Source organism: Archocentrus centrarchus, chromosome 4, assembly GCF_007364275.1.
Source record: "Archocentrus centrarchus isolate MPI-CPG fArcCen1 chromosome 4, fArcCen1, whole genome shotgun sequence".
NCBI classification, from domain to species: domain Eukaryota; kingdom Metazoa; phylum Chordata; class Actinopteri; order Cichliformes; family Cichlidae; genus Archocentrus; species Archocentrus centrarchus.
Genome location: NC_044349.1, coordinates 26,258,582 through 26,278,736, shown reverse-complemented (window position 1 = coordinate 26,278,736; position 20,155 = coordinate 26,258,582). Strand labels below are relative to the sequence as shown.

Below are 20,155 nucleotides of genomic sequence, written 5' to 3'. Positions count from 1 at the left end.
TTTAATTGATGTGATTTGTCTGCTGAATGTTACCAGAAGCCCTTTTTAAAAACACATTTCCCTCTTATAAATTCTACATCACCACACGCCACTTTAGGTTAATAAATTACTATTTAAGCCTGATTGTTTTAGATGTAAATATTTAAACAAGACACCAAGAATGATGAACTTCCTAGAAAGTTAATCAAAAGGCATCACACAGTTTAATCACCATTAAAACGTCAAGAAGAAATGAAGAGTTATAATTCCTATCTTTAGAATTAAAATTAAAAAAAAAAAAAAAAATCACCAAACAGATCATCATCAGGTTAGTTTTAAGCTTGCACTGCTTTCAACTGCACCTTTAGTGAAGCCATTTTTTCATACACTCCGCTAAATAACAAATCTATTAAATCGATTAAAAATTTCACACCAATACTGAGCTTTACAGGCTTCATTAGGTCCACTGAATTAAGTTATTTTTTTAGTATTAGATGTATTTTGGGGAGTTTTTTTTTTTTTTTTAATCTTCAAGCCTGTCCTCCCTGTGGACAGCATGCGTAAAAAGCAATTAGCAATCTCCCTGTAACCTAAATTAAGTAGAATGAAGAAATAAACTATGTCCCAAAACTGGACCATGATATGACCTGGAAATCTGAACACCAGGCACACACTGTAGTTTGTGATCAACTTTGGCTATCTCTCCACTGCACCAACGCAGCCAGTCCCAGACGCGTCTGGTCAGCAACATCAAAATATTGCCGGTTACCTTTACAGAATACCAGTGGTAAAAATCCCAGATTAAGACCAACTGTTTAAACGGGACTTAAAGGACAGCAGGAATTTTCTGACTGTTGTGATCATGGAAAAAACAGACAACAGTGTGAATATAAAATGCCAATCATTAATAACAAGCAATACAAATAACACTTTAGTTCACTGCCCCAGCCACCAAACAACACTTGTGATGGAGTTTTTAATCCATCTATATAAATATAAATACCTACTTGTTAAGTGTTGATAATACAAGAACCTCTATGAGGACGCCGTTAAACCCTACTTCAGTAGGAATAGGAAATTCATTCTTAAGTGGTTTAAAAAAATTATTTTAGAATACAATAAGAGTTAAAAAAAAAAAGAAAGAAAAATCCCCCCAAAATATTAACAGTGCTGCTTGCATGCATAACTGTGCACGTTGGTAGAGGTGTCTTTGTGTACTGTGAAGACCCCGATGTCCACAGTGTTTTATTGCACAAATCTCTGCTTTACGAATGTTATGCTGCTGTCTGGACTCGGATGAGATGTAAAAGCTGATGAATAAATGAAGAGTTCCGAACTGAGTTTCCTCTCAGCTGGCATATCCAGATGTGACTGAAATGTAAATCAAAGATCAAAGCTTTTCATTTTTACATTATAGACTAATTTGTGATTATACAATTAGATCCTCAGTGGGTAGAGAACAGAAGGCCCAAGTAAGTAAGTGCATGCCCACACAATACACGATTACACATGTATGTAGCAGTTACTGCTATCATTGCAACACACAATGAAAAGTCCTGCTACGCCTGACAATCGATGCGTTTTTAAACTAAGTAGGACAATCATTAAATTTCAGTCCTCTTTAACAAGTTTACCCAGTCCATCTTTTATTTTTCCACTGTCACGTGTTAGCCAGTTACATCATCACATCTCTGATGACAAGACGCAGCTTGGATCGGTTTCCACACGCCTCCGCCGTTCTTCAGTGGCTTTGCATAAACTTCGTCAACACGAGACACGAGGACAGGCAGACTCCATTTGAAGTGTGCTAATTCCTGCATCCATGTGAGGATTATAAAACGCTACGTGAAAAAAATATGAACTGATGGTGCAAAGGAGAAACAAAGGATGAAAGCAACAGAAGAAAAAAAAAAAACCCCCACAGGTGCTTCTTTAAAGTCAAAACTGTGGGCAGGATGCATTAGGAATCAGCCCTCGTACACCAAAGATACCATTATCATCTACGATCTCCATTTCCTTTCATACGATGCTCTCACTGGCTGACTTTTTCATCAGTTTAGTAGAGAGTAAGGAATGCTGGGAAGAGTTAGACTCCTTGGCTTCAGGAATGAGCAGACGAACTTTCTGGTTTGTTCTCCTCCACTCAGAGTAGAGCTGACAGTGGTAGCGGAATGATACCTGAGGAAAATGCAAGGACAGCGTTATACATCAGCTTTTCCAAGTTAAAATGCCTGCTTTACAGTAGTAATGTATGCAAATTCATTTTTACCAAAGTCCAAAGGACGTAGATGGTGAAAAGGGCAATGGTGAGAGCAATGAGGCCCACAGCCTGCAGCCAGCTCCTCAGCTGAAGATGGTCCTGAGCGCCCCTCAGGCAAAGCCAGCCAGAAATGGCTGCTAGAGGAGTGATAAACAGGAAGCACACCATGTCACAGAACAGCGTTCGCTTCTCATTTCGGGGGCCAGGATCCCGCAGCCACTGTGGAGTAAGACGTAGGAGTGAGGAAAACATGGAGAAGTCAGAGTGAGGCAACGACCAGATAATCAGAGAGACGTTGACTAAGACGCAAGCAAGCAGAGAGATGCTAAATGAAAAAGATAAGATCAAAAGCACCCTCACTTTCATATACGCACACTCACTCACAAACAGCAGCCCAACCAAGATGAATGAAGAGGATGAGAAGAAGGATTGCTGCAGACAAGGCAAAGGGCATTGACCTTTGTTACCTCTGTGAGAGGCCTCGGTCGGCGCTCGATGCTGAACTCTGTGTGGCAAAGCTCACAATAGCTGGTGTTGGAAGACGACAGCCACTTCTCTAAGCAACTCTTGTGCACTGTACCCAAAGTACCTGTGCAGTCACACGGGGACAGGAGACCCTCGCTGCTGCCTCCCTCGTGGCAAATACGGCAAATGGGACCATCACTGAGATAAAAATACAAACATTTTTTAAAAAGGGCAGGCCATGTATGCATAAAACACAGCAAAGGTTTTGTGTGATCAATAGAAAACTGGCTGGAACCAGATGCCATTCCATTCCAATGAGAATAATGACAATATTGAATGAGTAAAAAAAAAAAAAAAAAAGCAAAATGGAGAAGTGTGTGAGGCAAAAAGTTCACCAACTTCTTCCATTAAAATAACATTTTTCTTGGTTTCATTTTTCTTATTTTCCCTTCAAGGTCATCTCCTTATGTGCCTCTGGACCACAGGTCATTAGGTCACATCAGCACTGTTTGCAATTTCACCACAGGCCTCAGAAAAACGACTTCTCATCACTGAGGAGTAGCTGCCATCGCTGGTGATGAAAGCGCGGACTCTGGCGATGAGCCACAGCAACGTTTGGTTCAAAAGTACAAGTACAAGGGTGGCACAACAGGTCAGAAGCGTGACCAGGATCGTGCTCGTCAATGTTTCGACATTCACCGGGTCGTGTGCAGAGAATTTGTCACTCAAGGCTGTTATCGCTCAATTCTACTTTATTAGCTGTTTCAGGGAGAAAATGCAGAACTTGCAGAAGAGTTCACTTAGTGCTGCAATTAAGGGCTATGTGAACTAACTCTGATAGCCCCAACTCTAAGCAACATGTCATTAAGCTTTTTCTGCAGGTGAGAGAACGTTGCATGAGGACTGCTTTCCGATGCAGATGTGATACAGCCAAAAGGATCCAAATCATATGATCACAAGCTTCACATGTATCATTGTTTTGGGAGAAAAAGTTATAAATATGCTATTCCAAGTCTTTAATGATAACCATACAATTACACTAAAGAAAAAGGCCTACAAATTTCATTCTAGGATCATAATTTCTACAAAATGTGCCAGATAACAGTAACATTCTTAGAGTCCTACCTTTGTGCACTCATGGGTTTGAGCACAGAGGACAACAGCCGTCCATCTATGGCTGTGACCTGGGTGACGTAGAGCGCCTGGCACCCGTCGCCACCCGCTTCCTCCACGCTCTTCCACAGGCCTGTGCTGCTGGCACAGTCACACAGAGAGCCAGGGAGGTGGCAGCACCCGCCGGTCGTCATTGTTACCGGGTCCATTCAACGGCTGCACGGCTGGACCGGAGGGTGTGAAGGGTTGGAGGTGAGGGAGGTCTGGGGGAGTGCCAGGCACAAACTGTTCCTGCTTTTCACTTGTGTTTCTGCAGAGAAACAGACACACACAGATCATTTATTTTTGTTTTTTAAAAAAAATATCTGTGTTGCAGAGATAGTAAGTAGATTAATTCCAACTGAATTACTTGAGTAATTCAATTTTATACCACTGCAAATGCTCAAAGTAAATAAACGGATCAAAAAATGTCAAGGAACTATTAAATATTTTTGAGTGCTAGAGTCTGCACTTGTGCATTAATACTGTGGTGTCCAGATTAGGCATGTTGGGGAAGTTCTGGGTTTGCAGAAGCAAATTATGAACATTAACTAATGTATTATGCATGCTCTGTCATACTGAGTCGTTTTATGTTGGTTCAATTATGTTTACAGCCCAGCTGCTCAGGCTGTGTTTTATTGAGCTTTGAGTTTGAATTGCACCATTGTTTGCAATAACTCACCTACCCACTTCCCTCATAATGTTCCTAGCACCACAAACGGAAGTCAGCAACTGGGTTATTAACTAGGAGTGTGTACAGACTTATACACATTTCTGTGTAATTAAAGAAATGAAAAAATACATTCAGTTGACTCGTAAAACTGAGACAACTAAGTCATATTTACTAAGAACATCACAGTTAACTATTTTCACTGTTTTTTAATATAGCTTATAACAATATATCTTGATATGCTGAAATTGTGACATTAGAGTTTGCCTGTCATTTGGCTCACTGTGGCGACTGTGACAGTTACTTAAACGACTGTAGTGTGTTTCACGCATGATTAATTTCCTTCCACGTGGGAACAGCTTAAAGACGTTCCCACTAAAAGACATTCTGTCATTTACAAGAAAGCTGTCTATTTGGAGGAAGGCCAGTTTGCCCAAAAGCAAGCATGAGGTCAGTGAGAGCGAGTGTGATGTGCAGCAGCCTGATAAACAGCTGTCTCAACTCAGATAACCCATCCCTACAGATAAGACACGTACAACATTATTTCCTGCTGCCTGAGAAAAAATATGCTATTCTGTACAGATTAATTACACATCTATCAAATAGGCTACTTTTAAATAATTTTTATGTTATTGCTAGTGATCAGTATTTTGTATTCTAGCTTTAATGGTGAATTTGGGGGATTCATTACTGAAAATGCTTGATAATTATGTCAATATTTGAAATATTTTAAAGAACTACTAAGCTACGAGTCTGTTGTTTATGTGGGTTAATACTGGGTCAGTGTTGTTAATAAAAGCTCTGTAGAACTGTACACATCCTGGTTAAACTACGTTTATACCCAAACCAGTATAATCTTGCATGTCCAACACTTGATTGTTTTTTTTAAACAGGAGATTTGACAGAGCAGATAGTGCAGAAATGTTTGTGTCAGTTTATGAGATTTTGTTGTTCAATCTCCTTATGATTAATACAAGAATTTAGACCCCTGCAATCATTTAAACCCTCACTATGAATGTGACCAATGTGCTGTTTTTAACCCTCACATCTGAGAAAAGATGATTTAACATGAAGGAAGCATCTCACTGTTTCAAAAATTTTTTAAAAAGTTAGACAACAAAGCCTTTTTCTGATTATTTATAGCTCACTGTAGTTGAGTCACATGCTTATGCACTTTGATTTCTTAAATCCTGAATTAAGATGTCCAGATGATGGATAGCTTTGTGATACTGCAAATATTAGTTAAAGCCTGAAAGCCTGAACTTGATGAGCTGTTATCCCATACAAATCCATGGTTTCCCTTTTGCTGCTTGGTGTTATTGTTTATGCATACTGACAGAGCATAAGTGGGGGGGGGGGGGGGGGGGGGGGGGGGGGGGTGATTAAGAGAGAGCACAATCCCTGACCCAGATAAACAAGGAGGTAACCCCCAAATTAAGGCAACCACTGACTCTATTAAGCCATTGTTTTCTGAGTCTTTTAAACATAAGCTGTATGTATGGATTTTCAGACCCCGTCAGCTGGGGAACATAAATGCGTGGATTTTTCAAGCCCAAACTCTTCGATTACACGTTGACTTAATGATTAATGAAGACTTTATTACAATGAAAAGCCATCATAAGTTACATGCAGCCATAAACATGTACTCAGCTTTCAAACTGGGATCATTTTCTTACATTGTGACTAACAGGAACTAACCACTGCAGACAGATGTGGGAATTTGACCCAGACTATTGTCTGGATCAGAGTTGAATTATGATATCGTACAATTGCGCGACAGCTTAAATAGGCTGTGTACAGCTCTGCTGTACTTTACACACAGATAAACAACTACTATCCAACTTCGTCTTACTGAGCATTTCCTTATAAAGGAGCATTTTACCCCGTAGTTTCACTTTCACGGCAGCTGTGTTGTTTGCTAGCTGTCAGTGAACTGCTAGCCGTTGGCTTGGTGGAAAAAAACAAACAACAAAAAAAGCAAAAAACAAATAAAAGCTAACATCTACTCACCCCGTGTCGTTTTCTTCTTCTTAGCGATGTTTTACTTCTGCTGCCCGCAAAAGCTCGCATTTCCTTCTCTATTCATGTTTAATAACTATGCATGAGTGAACAGCACAGGCGGCTAATGCTGAAGGCTGCTCAGTCCAGGGCTGAACCAGCTAGCAGCTTCTCAGCTGATAACAGTCAGGCCAGGCTTCCGCTTTCCCTGGGCTTTAAATACCCCCCAGAGGCTCAACATCATCATCAGCTGCCTGTCTCTGCGGTGAAGGAACAGGGCGGCTCAGAACACAAACACAATCCCAACGACGGCTATAAATGTGGCTGTGAACAGCAGCGTGCCAAAGGGAGTGGCGCTAACAGGAAACATCATGCTCACAGAGACCGGAACGGGCATTTAATTCAAAACAGTTTACCACACACTGTTAGCATACATGTTTTATTTTTGTTGTTTGTTTTTAATCCGAGCACATTTGCATTTTGCACCAGTTTTTATTTCTGTTTTTATTCCGCTTTTAGTTCCCTTACACTTCAGTTAGAGTGTACGTCCCCATTTAATTTGCTTGGTTTAATTGACAATAGTTTAAAAGTACCCACTTTAAATTGATAGGTTTATATTTGCCACATTAATTAAAGGTATCAGCAGAATGTGAAAAAAAAGCAATCACTTTGACCTGTCTGTCAAACATTTATATAGTGTTGAGGAGATATAAACTGGAGGGCCGGCTGTATTTTGTAGTGTAATACCAGTTTGTACCACAGGATAGTGCAGTGAATCAATGTAACCTTTACTTAACATTACTTACAGTGCTAAAGTCTTGAGCCACTCCTTATAAGTTACCTAAAGAAAATCATTTCAGCTTTCGTTCTTAAGGCCAATTTTTAGTTGCATTTCAGCTAAAAAAAAAAAAAAAAATGATTTGAAAAAAAAATCCACCTAAAATCACATTGGTTTAGCCAGCCCGGGTGGTGATCAGGAATAGCCACAACTAAGGTCAGTCACCTTATCTAAACAGAGCAGCTTTTCAGTTCCTGAAGAGACGCACAAAAAAGAAGCAACTGAAGGCGACTGCATAAAGGCCCACTTATGCAGCATTTAGCGATGTCCAAGGCTTTAGACTTTAAACAGTCATTCACTGCAAAGGAGTTTCATCCAAGTATTAAAAACCCCAGTTATTTTAGTCACCTCGTTTCCCGTTTTTAAATACCAATGTATTTCGCCAAGGTTGTCAAGGTGGAGAGGAGGTGGGCGCACACAGTGTCAGGTTTATTGTTCTCTAGAAACAATTATTTTTAACTACATGTACAAACAGGAACCTGTACTAAGGTCTATCTGGTATTTTTGTACTGAAAGGTAGTAGCATGAAATAAGAGGCCCCAAAACTGACTTTTTGCTGTTTGAATGAGGTTGGGTTGATTTGTTATTTTTATACTAGAAATATTTACAAGAAATAAAAACTACATGAAATGTGATTATATTTCGGATAAAAGCAGGAATAAACGTAAGGTCCTAAATGTTTTTTTTTTTTAAGAAAACAGAAATTTATAATATATACATTTTCAAAAGTTGGTTTGTTAAATGATCCCATACACCGGAAAAGCCACTACAAGCCATCTGTTAACAATTAAAATGACCCAGCAGCTTAAGGTATGAGTAAACTAAGAGAGTAAGACATCCAAAAATAACTGTCTGCCATATTGGTCATGTGGATCGGGTTTATTTATGATTCAGTACTTTCCCGTGTAATGCAAAAGTAGCTAAACAAGGTTATATTTGCTCAAATTCCTTTCACATTTAAGGAAATGTCTGAGATGCTTTTTAATGAAGAGCTAATGCATGACAGCGCTTCAACCAGATGGGTGGAAAAAAAAGAAAGATTTTCACTCAAGTGTGAAAACAAAATTTGCTTTTCTGATTTTCAGTTCAGTTTTCTCAGCTAAAAAAAAAAACAATGTGGCTGGACTGAAAGCATTAAGCGGGGAGTGTTTATTTATTGGCTTTCCATTAAATTTGTTCTGAGATTACACACATTTCTCAATTTCCGTTCAACAGACAGCACATTCAGTGACAGCAACAGCTGATTTAGTACAGAAATGTTGCAACTTCTAGTGCAACACCTTTTTCCTTATAACCACAAGGAAAATGTTACCTGAAAAAGACTTTAAGCCCCTTATATAAAGTGATCTGTTCCACTGAAATGACTGGAATCTAGTGCAAAAAATAATCTGATTTTGAAATTGGAGTTTGACCTTAGCTAACTCAAGAGAGGAACAAAAGCCCAATTCTCTGATTTCACAGGTAATAAATCATGCACCACAATTTATAACAATGCAACTTGTGTGGAGCATTACACATTTGTTGAAAATAGCCTGGACCCGTTAGCAATCATCTGCAATCGTAGCATCCTTGAACATTTTGAAATGAGATTCCCCAAAATTGAATCTGATTGCATCCATTTCCTTTGGTATGTTTGTGAAGAAAGACTCTTGCATGTGCTCGCACACGCACAAGCACACGCACACACACACACGCACGCACGCACGCACACAATATGTCATGTGTTTCATGCTTGCCTATAATGAGTCAGTCAGTCATAGCCAGTCTGGTCCCCAGCTCATACTAATTTCATGCCAGAGTGGGCACACAGCTCAAAAGAGGAAAATTAAAATTAAAGAGGCAACCAGAAACTCTTGACAGACTACACATCAGCACTCCAAACAAACCTTCCTCTCATCGCCTCTTCTACACCCGCATCGCAAGACAGGCAGAATCAGGTCAAACCGACATGAAAATGCGATTCCACTGTAGCAGATCAGGCTGAAAAAAGGAAGCAAGTAGAAACAACTCTGAGCACTGATAAGCAGGCCTACTGATCCCTCACCATTCCTTCAACAGGAGTGGGTCAATAGGATCATCATCTAGTGAATTAAAAAGAGTGTAGTTAATAGCTTAACAGCCTTACAATTGTTTTTCTTCTCAGTCTTCATATTTTAGACAGGTTCTTTTTACATGAGACGCAGGCAAACAAAGAAAACAGCAAAAAGGAATATCAAATCTAAGAGTCTCTGTGTCAAACACTTCTGAACCCACAAGGGCAAAGTGACAGCATCCTGACAGTAGAGGGGAATACAGAAAACACTGACACAAAGTCAACCAGGAAAAGAAAATATGAGGGTCACAGGCTTTGGCAGCAAGGGAGTTTATTGCCCTTCTGCCCGTCCATGGTTGGGGGGACACTTATGTCCACTACATTGTTGCCTGGAGAATCTTCGTGTCCAGATCTGTCTGATATTTGCTTCTGAGAGACGATGCGGTAGATTTCTAGGAGAGAAAGCAATGATGAAAGGAAAATCTGACAGTAGGTTACCTTGAAGTTAAAGTAAAGTTCACACTTTATTTTAATTTCCCTCATCTTACCCGTGAGAATGCTCTTGAATGCTTCTTCTACGTTAGTGGAGTCCAAGGCTGAAGTTTCAATAAACGAAAGAGTGTTCTTTTCTGAGGTTCCAAAAAAAAAAAAAAAAAAAAAAAAGGAGGATAAAAGGTTTATTTTACAGTAATTTAAGATGTTAAGAAGTCGCTACTTTGAGTGCTCCTTTACCAAGCAATACAAAGGACATTCAACAATTTACCTGCAAATGCTCGGGCTTCATCAGTGGGCACGGCTCTGAGATGTCGGAGGTCGCTCTTGTTTCCAACCAACATAATGACGATGTTGTTGTCAGCGTGGTCCCTCAGCTCCTTCAGCCAGCGGTCCACATTCTCATACGTCAGGTGTTTGGCAATATCGTAAACTAGGAGAGCCCCGACTGCACCCCGATAATACCTGATGGAGATGATGATGATGGAGATGAAGATAATAAGCTAATGGTGAAAGAGAGGAATCGGCAGGACTTTTGTGAATGTATGTTCTCAAAGAGGCAGTCCATAATTGCCACTGACAGCTTCAAGAAACCTTTTGCAACAGGAATAAAGCAAAGAGTGGCCTGGAAAGAGTCGATGGCTTGCTGTTTTTGTTAAAAAACTAACAAGCAAACAGTGCTGCCAATCTGACTCCACACGACTCCAGCCTGTCCAGCAAGAAATCCTGTATTGCACTTTATCTTGATTACATTCTTGTATTATTTTCACAACTTTTTACACATTTAAGCAACATGTACAAAATGTTTCCTCTTTGGTGATGAACAAATTCTTCATGATTCCTGAGAGCAAAAGAAACTTGGGAAATTATGTAAAATAGTTGGATGTAAAGTTGGAATTTAAAACAGGAGATTGAGTTTGTCACAAATCCTCGGGTCTGATACCCTAAGGGGCTCAAACAAGCACTACTCAGCCACAGTTACTAAAGACACAGGTCTGTAATTTTCATCGTAGGTACACTTCAACTGTGAGAGACAGAATCTTAAAAAAAGATTCAGAAAATCACATTGTATGATTTTTTAAATAATTAGCATTATATTGCATGAACTAGTATTTGATACAATAGAAAACAGAACTTAATATTTGGTACAGAAACCTTTGTGTGAAATTACAGAGGTCAGATGTTTCCTGTAGTTCTTGACAAAGTTTGTACCCACTGCAGCAGGGATTTTTTGCCGACGGCTCCTTACAGGTTTTGGGGCTGTTCCTGGGACACATTGAATTTCAGTTCCCTACAAAGATTTTCTATTGGGTTCAGGTTTGGAGACTGGCTAGGCCACTCCAGGACCTTGAAATGCTTCTTACAGAGCCACTCCTTAGTTGCCTTGGCTGTGTGTTTTGGGTCATTGTCATGCTGGAAGACCCAGTCACGACCCATCTTGAATGCTTTTAGTGAGGGAAGGAAGTTGTTGGCCAAAATCTCATTATACATGACCCCATCCATCCTCCCTTCAATATAGTGCAGTAGTCCTCTCTCCTCTGCAGAAAAACACCCCCCAAAGTATGATGTTTCCACCCCATTCTTCATGGTTGGGATGGTGTTTTTGGGGTTGTATGCATCCTTCTTCCTCTTCCTCCAAACAGGGCATATGGAGTTGATACCAAAAGGCTCTATTTTGGTCTCATCTGACCACATAACCTTCTCTCATGCCTCCTCTGGATCATCCAGATGTTCATTGCCAAACTTCACATAAGCAGGGGGACCTTGCGTGCCCTGCAGGACTTTAATCCACGACAACATAGTGTGTTACTAACAGTCATCTTTGAGACTGTGGTCCCAGCTCACTTCAGGTCATTGACCAGGTCCCCCCGTGATTCCTGATCTTTCTCAGAATCATCCTTACCCCACAAGGTGAGATTTTGAATTGAGCCCCAGACTGAGGAAGATTGACAGTCATCTTGTGTTTCTTCCATTTTCTAATAATCTCGCCAACAGTTGTTGCCTTCTCACCAAGCTGCTTGCCTGTTGTCCTGTAGTCCATCCCAGCCTTGTGCAAGTCTACAATTTTATCCCTTAGATAGCTCTTTGGTCTTGGGCATGGTGGAGAGGTTGGAGTGTGACTGATTGAGTGTGTGGACAGGTGTCTTTTATACAGGTAACGAGTTCAAATAAGTGCAATTAATACAGGTAATTAGTGCAGAATAGGAGGGCTCCTTAAAGAAAAACGAACAGGTCTGTGGGAGCCAGAATTCTTGCTGATTGGTAGGTGATCAAATACTTATTTCATGCTATAAGGTGAAAATTGATTAATTAAAAAAAAAAAAAAAATCATACAATGCCATTTTCTAGATTTTTTTTTTTTTTAAAGATTCTGTGTCTCACAGTTGAAATGTACCTATGATAAAAATTACAAACCTCTCCATTCTTTGTAGGTGGGAAAACTTAAAAAATCGTCAGTCTATCAAATACCTATTTTCCCCACTGTACATATGTGTCCAAGCATGTAAATGTTACCCTATAAATAACTATTACTGATAACACAATAAGTAGTGCATACACCAACACCAACTCACGCTGAGGTGATGGCTCTGTAGCGCTCCTGCCCAGCTGTGTCCCAGATTTGAGCCTTTATTGTCTTGCCGTCCACCTGGATGCTTCGGGTGGCAAACTCCACCCCAATGGTGCTCTTGCTCTCCAGGTTGAACTCATTTCTTGTGAAACGGGACAGCAGATTACTTTTCCCGACTCCAGAGTCTCCGATTAGTACAACTAGAACCAAAATACACACACACAAACACACACACACACACACACACACACACACACACACACACACACACACACACACACACACACACACAAACAAACAAACAAACAAACAGGAGATCTCCTGTGTGAGTGGTCTACCATACCACTTTTACATTGCACAGTCAACCCAGACTAGAATTTTTCAGTCAAACTTGTCAATGCAACAAGCATCACAGGAGGTTTTGGTGCAAATGTTTGAAAAAAGCATGTCTACATAACAAGAAGTGTTGTATTTATATTGTAATATCTAGTCTCATTCTTCTTTCAGCTGCTCCCTTTAGGGTTCTCCACAGCAGATCATCTGCCTCCATGTCACCCTATCCCTAGCATCCTCCTTTCCTTTCGCTCTTGCTGCTATCCTTCTGTCACAAATCAACCCTAACACTCGTCTTCACCCACTCCATTCTGCTTGCGGTCTCTTGTGCCATTGCTTTGGGTGGTTGACCCCAGGTATGTTCACCTTTTCATCTGTTTTCCTCTCATTCACACAAATACATTTTCTTTCTGACTTTCATTCTTCTCTCCAAAGCACACTTCCACCTGCTCCCTAGTCTCACTACAGATCACAATGTTGTCTGCAACATGGAGACTCCTGCCTCACCTCATCTGTCAGTCTGTCCATCACCACTAGAAACAAGAAGCTCCTCAGGGTCCATCCCTGTTGTAATCCCACCCTCACCTTCAACCTATCTATCACTCCTACCACACACCTCACCACTGACTCGCTGTCCTCATTCATGTCCTGCACCACCCTCACATACTTCTCTGCCACTCTTGACTTCCTCATGCAGTACCGCAGTTCCTCTCTTGGTGCCCTATCAAATGCTTTCTCTACATCCACAAAGACAGTGCAACTCTGCCTGACCTCTGTATTTCTCCTTCAATACTTTGAAAGCAAACATCTTTAGTGGCCTGGGCATGAAGCCATGCTGCTGCTTACTCATCATCATCATCATCATCATCATCATATCATAGCTTCACTGTATGGCTCCTATTTTTCTTAATACTTAAAAAGTTACGGTAACGTCCAACTATATTGACTTTAGTCCAGTATTTCTTAAAGAATTTGACATTGGTTTATGCACCTCCCCTTCACTGCTAACATACTTCCTTTAATACTACTGTGATGGCAAAGAAGTCTGATAAATATCAATACATAGAAGGACAATTTTTCATTTTAGGCAGAGTCGAGGTCGTTATCAGCAAATTATTTGGTTCAATAAGTAACGTGTGTTTTATAGCTGAATAATAATAAGAAAATGAGGAGGTTTCAATTAACTTCAAACTAATAAAGTCGCTATGTTGTTAGCCGCTAGCTACTTATGCACTTTAAGCAGCTAAATAGCTGCTGTCTCTAATCTAAACTCACTCACTCACTCGCTCGCTGGGATAAGATGTATCCTAAAGATAAGTAATGCAGACTTAATCACTGAATTTCCAAACGTTTATCTCCAGCAGCGTTGGGTTTTTTTCAGTATCTATCGTTTCATCGTTTACCAGTTTGCTACGAGTGGAGCTAACTTTAGCTTTAACGCCGACTTCCTCAGTTGCTCCTGTTGTTACCGACAGCCATATCAAGGAGGACCAAGCTGCTGACATTCATCTCCCTTCAGAGATAAACTCACCTTTGAACAAGTAATCGTATTCATCATCTCGGGCTCCCATTTTAGAGGACTTCTTTTTTCTTTTTTAAACTTCCACACTAACAACAACAACCCCTTCACCAGGAGGTAACAACCAAACAGGCACCGCCTTCTAGGAAGAGGAAAGGCACGTGAGTTTAGCAACTTCGAGTTAGACCAATTGAAAAGTTAATCTCATTGACTGACAGATAAATTAGCCAATCATATAAGTGCTTTGAAAATGCCGGCCAATCATTGTGCACCTTCAAAAAACACGATTGCCGTCGCACCTTTTGTTCTCCTAATCGGTCGCTTCAGCGCTCGTTGACGCCCCCCCGTTCCCCGTTTATAGTTTTGTCGGTTGTAGATTGAGCAACACACGAGGGACTTGTTTTTGTATTGCGTAGTATTTATTAAGAGGGAAAACCCCTACTGTACTAAAAATAAGATACTTTGTGTGGATAAAGAATTCATTATTCGGAAAGTAAATTAGGAAATTAACTGACTATAAATTAAACTTTAGCTGTATTGGGAACAACATAACACATAGAACATAAAAATAAAACAGTATTTTTTCATTATTTTAATGAATTTCGGCTAGTGTCTAGAGGCGTGTTTGCTCAGTTTAGTTTTTATTGTTTAAAAACTAATTTCAGTTTTGTTTTTAGTGGTTTGAGTTTCTTACGATATAATTTGTCTTGGGCAATTCTGAAGAAGTTCAGGAAAGATTAGGCATTTGATTTAAAAGTCCCTTTAAGTAGTGCTAAAACATATTTTACTAAGTTTTGAGAATTTTTTTTCCCCCCCACTTTAAAAAGATCTGAGGTACAGGCTGTAAATACTTCTTCTCAGTATTTTTTTTACTTGAGTGGATGTTCTCCAGCCCAGCCAGCTGATGATACAATTATTATTCATATTCTTACATTTATAGGTAAAGGTGGATTTGAGAGTATACTCAGGTGTGCCTGCTGCTCTGTGGCCATTGTCCTTGGCACAGATGGTGTTGTACTGATAGGGAAGGACATTATATTAAAAGGGCTGGGTTAAAGAGGTTAAAGGGATTATCTCGAATGGCCTCGTGACTTTTCCAGCTTTCTGCTTTTGCATGTGCAAATTTACCCTCTCTCCTGCTTTCTACAGCCACATTCATGGCTTTTTTAAGATAACTACCTGAATGACGTTAAAGTTTGGTCTGGCCACTTTGATCCAGAGCAAAATATCTCTAAAAATGCTGAGATCACCACCAAGTGGCCATATTCATAACACTCTGTAACAATAATCAAGCCTGCCCTGCTTAAAGCGATGAAACCTTTAGCTTTGGTGAAAGCAAACACATTTGGTAGAATAACTAATCATCTGTAAATGATAGTGAACCCACACAAACACTAGATGCTTGATACGGGGCACATTTCAGGTTTACCTACTTGTTCTGTGGCCCTTCAGTGTTCATTTTATTATGCTAAATTATGGGGTCTTGTGCAGCAGTGTTAAACACATTGCCTATAAGCCAGAACCAGCCCAGTAAAGGATTCAGTCTGACCCAATGGATGGCTTTTCAAAATGTAAATTTGCAAAGGAAGCACTGTGCTGCTAGGATCTGAGTTTTATCTGAGCCAGAGGTCTGAGTTATTGTTTGTTTTACAGCCATGGTACTGATGAAGACATTACCTATGGTCTTACGATCAAAAAGAGGTGTGATGTTTAAGTCAAGGGGTCATGCTATTTAATTTCTTTAAATCATCGCTTTCTGTGGTAAAACTGAGACATATTTTTCTTGAGAGGCTGTTCATCACGGGTTTTTAAAGGGATTGTTTGTAAGATATCATTTTCAGAGACAAGTTTGGCATGTTTATTTATTTTTATGCATAGGATAGATTATGATATGAAATTGCTTTTCTGGTCCAGCTCACTGGAGATCAAATTGAGCTGGCTGTGACCCATAAAGTGAAATGAGTTTTACTCTCTTGGTCTAAAGTATTTAATTATTCTTAATGATTTGTGAAGTCAGTGGTACAGGTTAATGCAAAATGGTCAAATTCTCATTTCCATGTTACATGATATGATTATTTTGTTAGGAGAGAAGGGGGTTGGTGCAGAACATATGAAGACAGTGGTGAGCTGTTACATAAGGGACTAGCTTTGAGCCCGTTCTTGTTTAAAGTGGTGATGGACAGACTAACAGATGAGTTCACACAGGAGTTTCCATGGATCATGACATTTGCAGACAACAGTGAAAGTAGGGAGCAAGTGGAAGAGAACCTGGAGGTATGCTCTGGATAGAAAATTAATGAAAGTCAGTAGAAGCAAATACAGAATGCATGTGCGTGAACGAGAGGGAGACGGGTGCAACTGTGAAGCTGAAAGGAATAGAAGTAGTGAAGGTGGATGAGCTCAAATAACTGGGGTCAACCATCCAAAGCAACGGATAGACATAAGAGAAGTGAAGAAGAGAAGGTAGGCAGGCTGGAGCAGATGAAGAGAAGCGTGACAGAAGGAGAGCAGCAAGTGTGAAAGGGAAGGTTTACAAGATGGTAGTGAGACCTGCTATGATGTATGGTATGGAGACAGTGAGACTGACAAAAAGACAGGAGGCCAAGCTGGAGGTGGCAGAGTTGAAGATGCTCATTTGGAGTGACCAGAACGGACAAGATTAGAAATTAGCAGATCTGAGGGGCAGCTCAGGTTGAGCAGCTTGGAGAGAAAGTTAGAGATGCAAGGTTGAGATGGTTTGGACATGTGCAGAAGAAGGATAGTGGTAATACTGGACAAAGGATGTTGAAGGTGGAGATGCCAGGCAGGAAGAAAAGAGGAAGTCCCCAGAGAACGGTCATAGATGTAGTGAAGGAAGACATGTAGATGGTTGGTGTGTCAGAGGAGGATGCTGGGGATAAGATGAGATGGCAGTAGATGGTCTGCTGTGGCAAACTCTAAAGGGAGCAGCTGAAAGGAGAACCCAACAAAGAACCAGCAAGAATATAACATGACATGATCTCCACGGACAACAATTCATAGAACTGCTTTATTTTGTATTCATTCTGATTGAGTCCAAACACACACACACACACAGCCATCTATTTATCCTCATGTATAAATAGATGAATTTACACAGATATACATAAATACACATTTTTGATATGCATATTCATTTTGAAATCATGCTTATGTCTCTGTAAAGGACTCTCCCTATTGGATGAGGGCACACAGCGATTTGAAAACACACACAACACAGCTGAACAGTTGGAAGAATCCCTATTGATCTGCATGTACATTAAACCCCACAAACCTGCCTGCTTTGGATACAAAGACACAGCTGTGGTTTTGTAGACCATAAATATACAGCAGCTGCATCTCAATAAACACACTGAAGAATATGGTACAGTAAATCATGTAGATCGCAATCATTTCTTGCCCAGCAGCAAAAATGAAACCAAATAAAAATAATATTTTCCGATTCAAATGGAAAATATATTTGTATATCTTTATATATGTATTTATAGTTTTATGTACACATTCTCAGGAGCACAACTATGAGAAAGAAAAATAAATATTACAGCACAAGTGAAAAAAAAATATAAACAGACCTACATGTAAAATTTCTCAATAAGGCAATTAAAATAAAAGCTAAACTGTACAAAATATTGCTGCTATGGTCTTCATCTGATGAACAACAGCAAACTGATTACAACTGGCCACTGCACATCATGAGAACAAACTGATTTCTATTTTACAACGTCTGACATTGATGTGTCCTCCCTTACACACAAACACACATAGAAAGGTACCAACAAACTGAAGAAACTGCCTGGAGTTATTTTTGAAAAAACATCGTTGTCTATAAGATGTAAGTCATAAGATGTCAGCTACAGAGAGACTACAGTAAACACTACACATACAATGACTGTGATTGATGTCACAGACACATGCACGCACACACTTGCTCCCTCACACACACACACAATCCTAAAATAAATACTGTCTAAATATCAGCATGTATGAACAGAAACTCTTACCTAAAAACGGGAAAATATGACTTCTGGATAATGTAACGAGTGTTTATTTGGCCTCTACCACAAGTTCATCTTCAGGTCCTCTTAATGAGCGCAAACGACATTCAACCCATTCACAAACTGCTGTGTCTCACCAAGTCCACGCGTACTGTGTTCATCGGAGTATACAGGTAAGAGCTACGATATCGACTGCAAACACTACAACTGGTGCTCTGTTACATCTACAAACATTGGAAATGTTCCGGATTTCTTAACATGAGGAAATGTTGCCAATATGCTGATTCTGTTGTTACAAATGATCCCTGTGCATCTATCCAGAAGTAGGGCAACACTGGAAGACATTGTATAGACGTGAAAATTATTAGAATGACAATATCTGCTGCCTCAGCATTGTAATTGATGCCTTCTAGTTTGAAGGAAAAAAGTCATCACCCTCAGCTACTTGAAAACGGGATGTAGTGTAGTGAAAAATAACACTGAATTACAATACATGAAAAAACAGTTGTTAAAAAAAAGAGAACCCAGGGAACAAAAAACTGAAAAAGCTGCAGTGAAGAAATTATCAAAACAAAAATAAAGTCTTTGGATGCAGTTTTAAAAAAAAAAAAAAGCGAGTGAAAAGTACCAACAGTGAACATTACAATGAAATACAAACAGACCAACAGGTTTACAGTAGTAAAAACAGCTGAAGAAAAGTTCAGAAATAAAAATGTAGCAAAAGGATTTAAGTTTTAGTTTTGCTGCAAATAATTATTTTTTTTATTCTTTCCTCTAAGAAGTAAACTGCATCTTTTCACCACCAGAAAGGATGACAGAGATGTCCAGATGTTCTGCTTTGATTGACTGCACATGGTTTTTACTGTAACTCCTGTTCTGTGAGTGCAGGCAGAGCCCTCCAGCATCACCGGCATTCCCACTTAAATCTGCATGTGGCAAAGGAGGCTCGGGGAGCTTATCCTGTTAACTGTTCAGGGTACACCCTGAACAGGTCGCCAGCCTGTCACAGGGCTAACACAGAGAGACAAACAACCTTTCACACTCACACTCTCATTCACACCTATGGGAAATTTAGAGTAGTCAATTAACCTAACCCCAGAAAGTGCATGTCTTTGGAATGTGGGAGGAAACCAGAGTACCCAGGGAGAACATGCAAACTCCACACAGAGAGAGGGAGAGGCCTGGGCCAAGGTGGAATTGAACCCAGGCCTTCCAGATGGTATTCTAACTGTGAGGCAGCAGTGCTAACCACTGCGCCACCATGCGCCAAATGTAGAGAAAATCTACTTTGTAACATTAAGGATATCCTGAATAAAAAAAATCTTCCCAGACCCAGCAGCTCCTCTCGCTGCAGATTCAGTGGGAAAAAAGAGTCAGCTGGAGGGCTGCGCTTGTGTGAAACAGGACCAAAAGTTATCATCTTTTGTGTATGTCAAACATAGAAGAGTACATACATACTTATACACACTATGTCACACATACACCTATTTATTAAATTGATGTAATTCATTTGTCAAGGGTGAAAGGCAGGGATGGTTGAAAACCAGTGATATCATCAATGTCAGGATTTTTTTTTTCCTCTCTGGAACTCAAGTCACTTTTTCCTCTGTGTGTTTCTGTATGCATGTTTAAAATCTTGGTTCAGACAGAGATCGCGCTGCTGCCACTGACGTCTGGACTTCAGACTGATGAGTCCTCTCCGCTGAGATGTTCACTCACTCTTCTCTGCCAGAAAACAGGATTTACTGTGGGACACAGACAGACTGAGTTAATGCTTTCAGAACAGTGCAAACCTTTTATTTCCCCCCTGGGTGTACAGCTTGTATCCTCTCATT

The 20,155-nt window shown here is 40.0% G+C and overlaps 3 protein-coding genes across 3 annotated transcripts in view; all 3 read right to left on the bottom strand.

Annotated features, from left to right (window-relative positions):
- Window positions 1-391: 391 nt before the first annotated feature.
- Window positions 392-6,911, bottom strand: marchf2 (membrane-associated ring finger (C3HC4) 2). The gene is made up of 5 exons (XM_030728362.1): window positions 6,537-6,911; window positions 3,830-4,127; window positions 2,707-2,902; window positions 2,249-2,458; window positions 392-2,157 (listed from the first exon to the last, which is right to left on the bottom strand). Exons 2-5 carry the CDS (start codon window positions 4,024-4,026, stop codon window positions 1,999-2,001), a joined length of 762 nt encoding a protein of 253 aa, XP_030584222.1. The 5' UTR covers window positions 4,027-4,127; window positions 6,537-6,911; the 3' UTR covers window positions 392-1,998.
- A 1,577-nt stretch (window positions 6,912-8,488) lies between these two features.
- LOC115779606 (ras-related protein Rab-11B-like) lies at window positions 8,489-14,479 on the bottom strand. The gene is made up of 5 exons (XM_030728363.1): window positions 14,320-14,479; window positions 12,460-12,655; window positions 10,158-10,351; window positions 9,943-10,023; window positions 8,489-9,846 (listed from the first exon to the last, which is right to left on the bottom strand). The coding sequence occupies exons 1-5, from the start codon at window positions 14,357-14,359 to the stop codon at window positions 9,701-9,703; spliced, it is 657 nt and encodes a 218-aa protein (XP_030584223.1). The 5' UTR covers window positions 14,360-14,479; the 3' UTR covers window positions 8,489-9,700.
- A 4,982-nt stretch (window positions 14,480-19,461) lies between these two features.
- Window positions 19,462-20,155, bottom strand: part of pip5k1ca (phosphatidylinositol-4-phosphate 5-kinase, type I, gamma a) — a 43,375-nt gene continuing 42,681 nt past the window's right edge. The window contains exon 19 of the mRNA XM_030728294.1: window positions 19,462-20,065. Within this exon, the coding sequence (XP_030584154.1) occupies window positions 20,063-20,065 (3 nt within the window). The 3' untranslated portion in view covers window positions 19,462-20,062. The remainder of the gene's footprint in view (window positions 20,066-20,155) is intronic.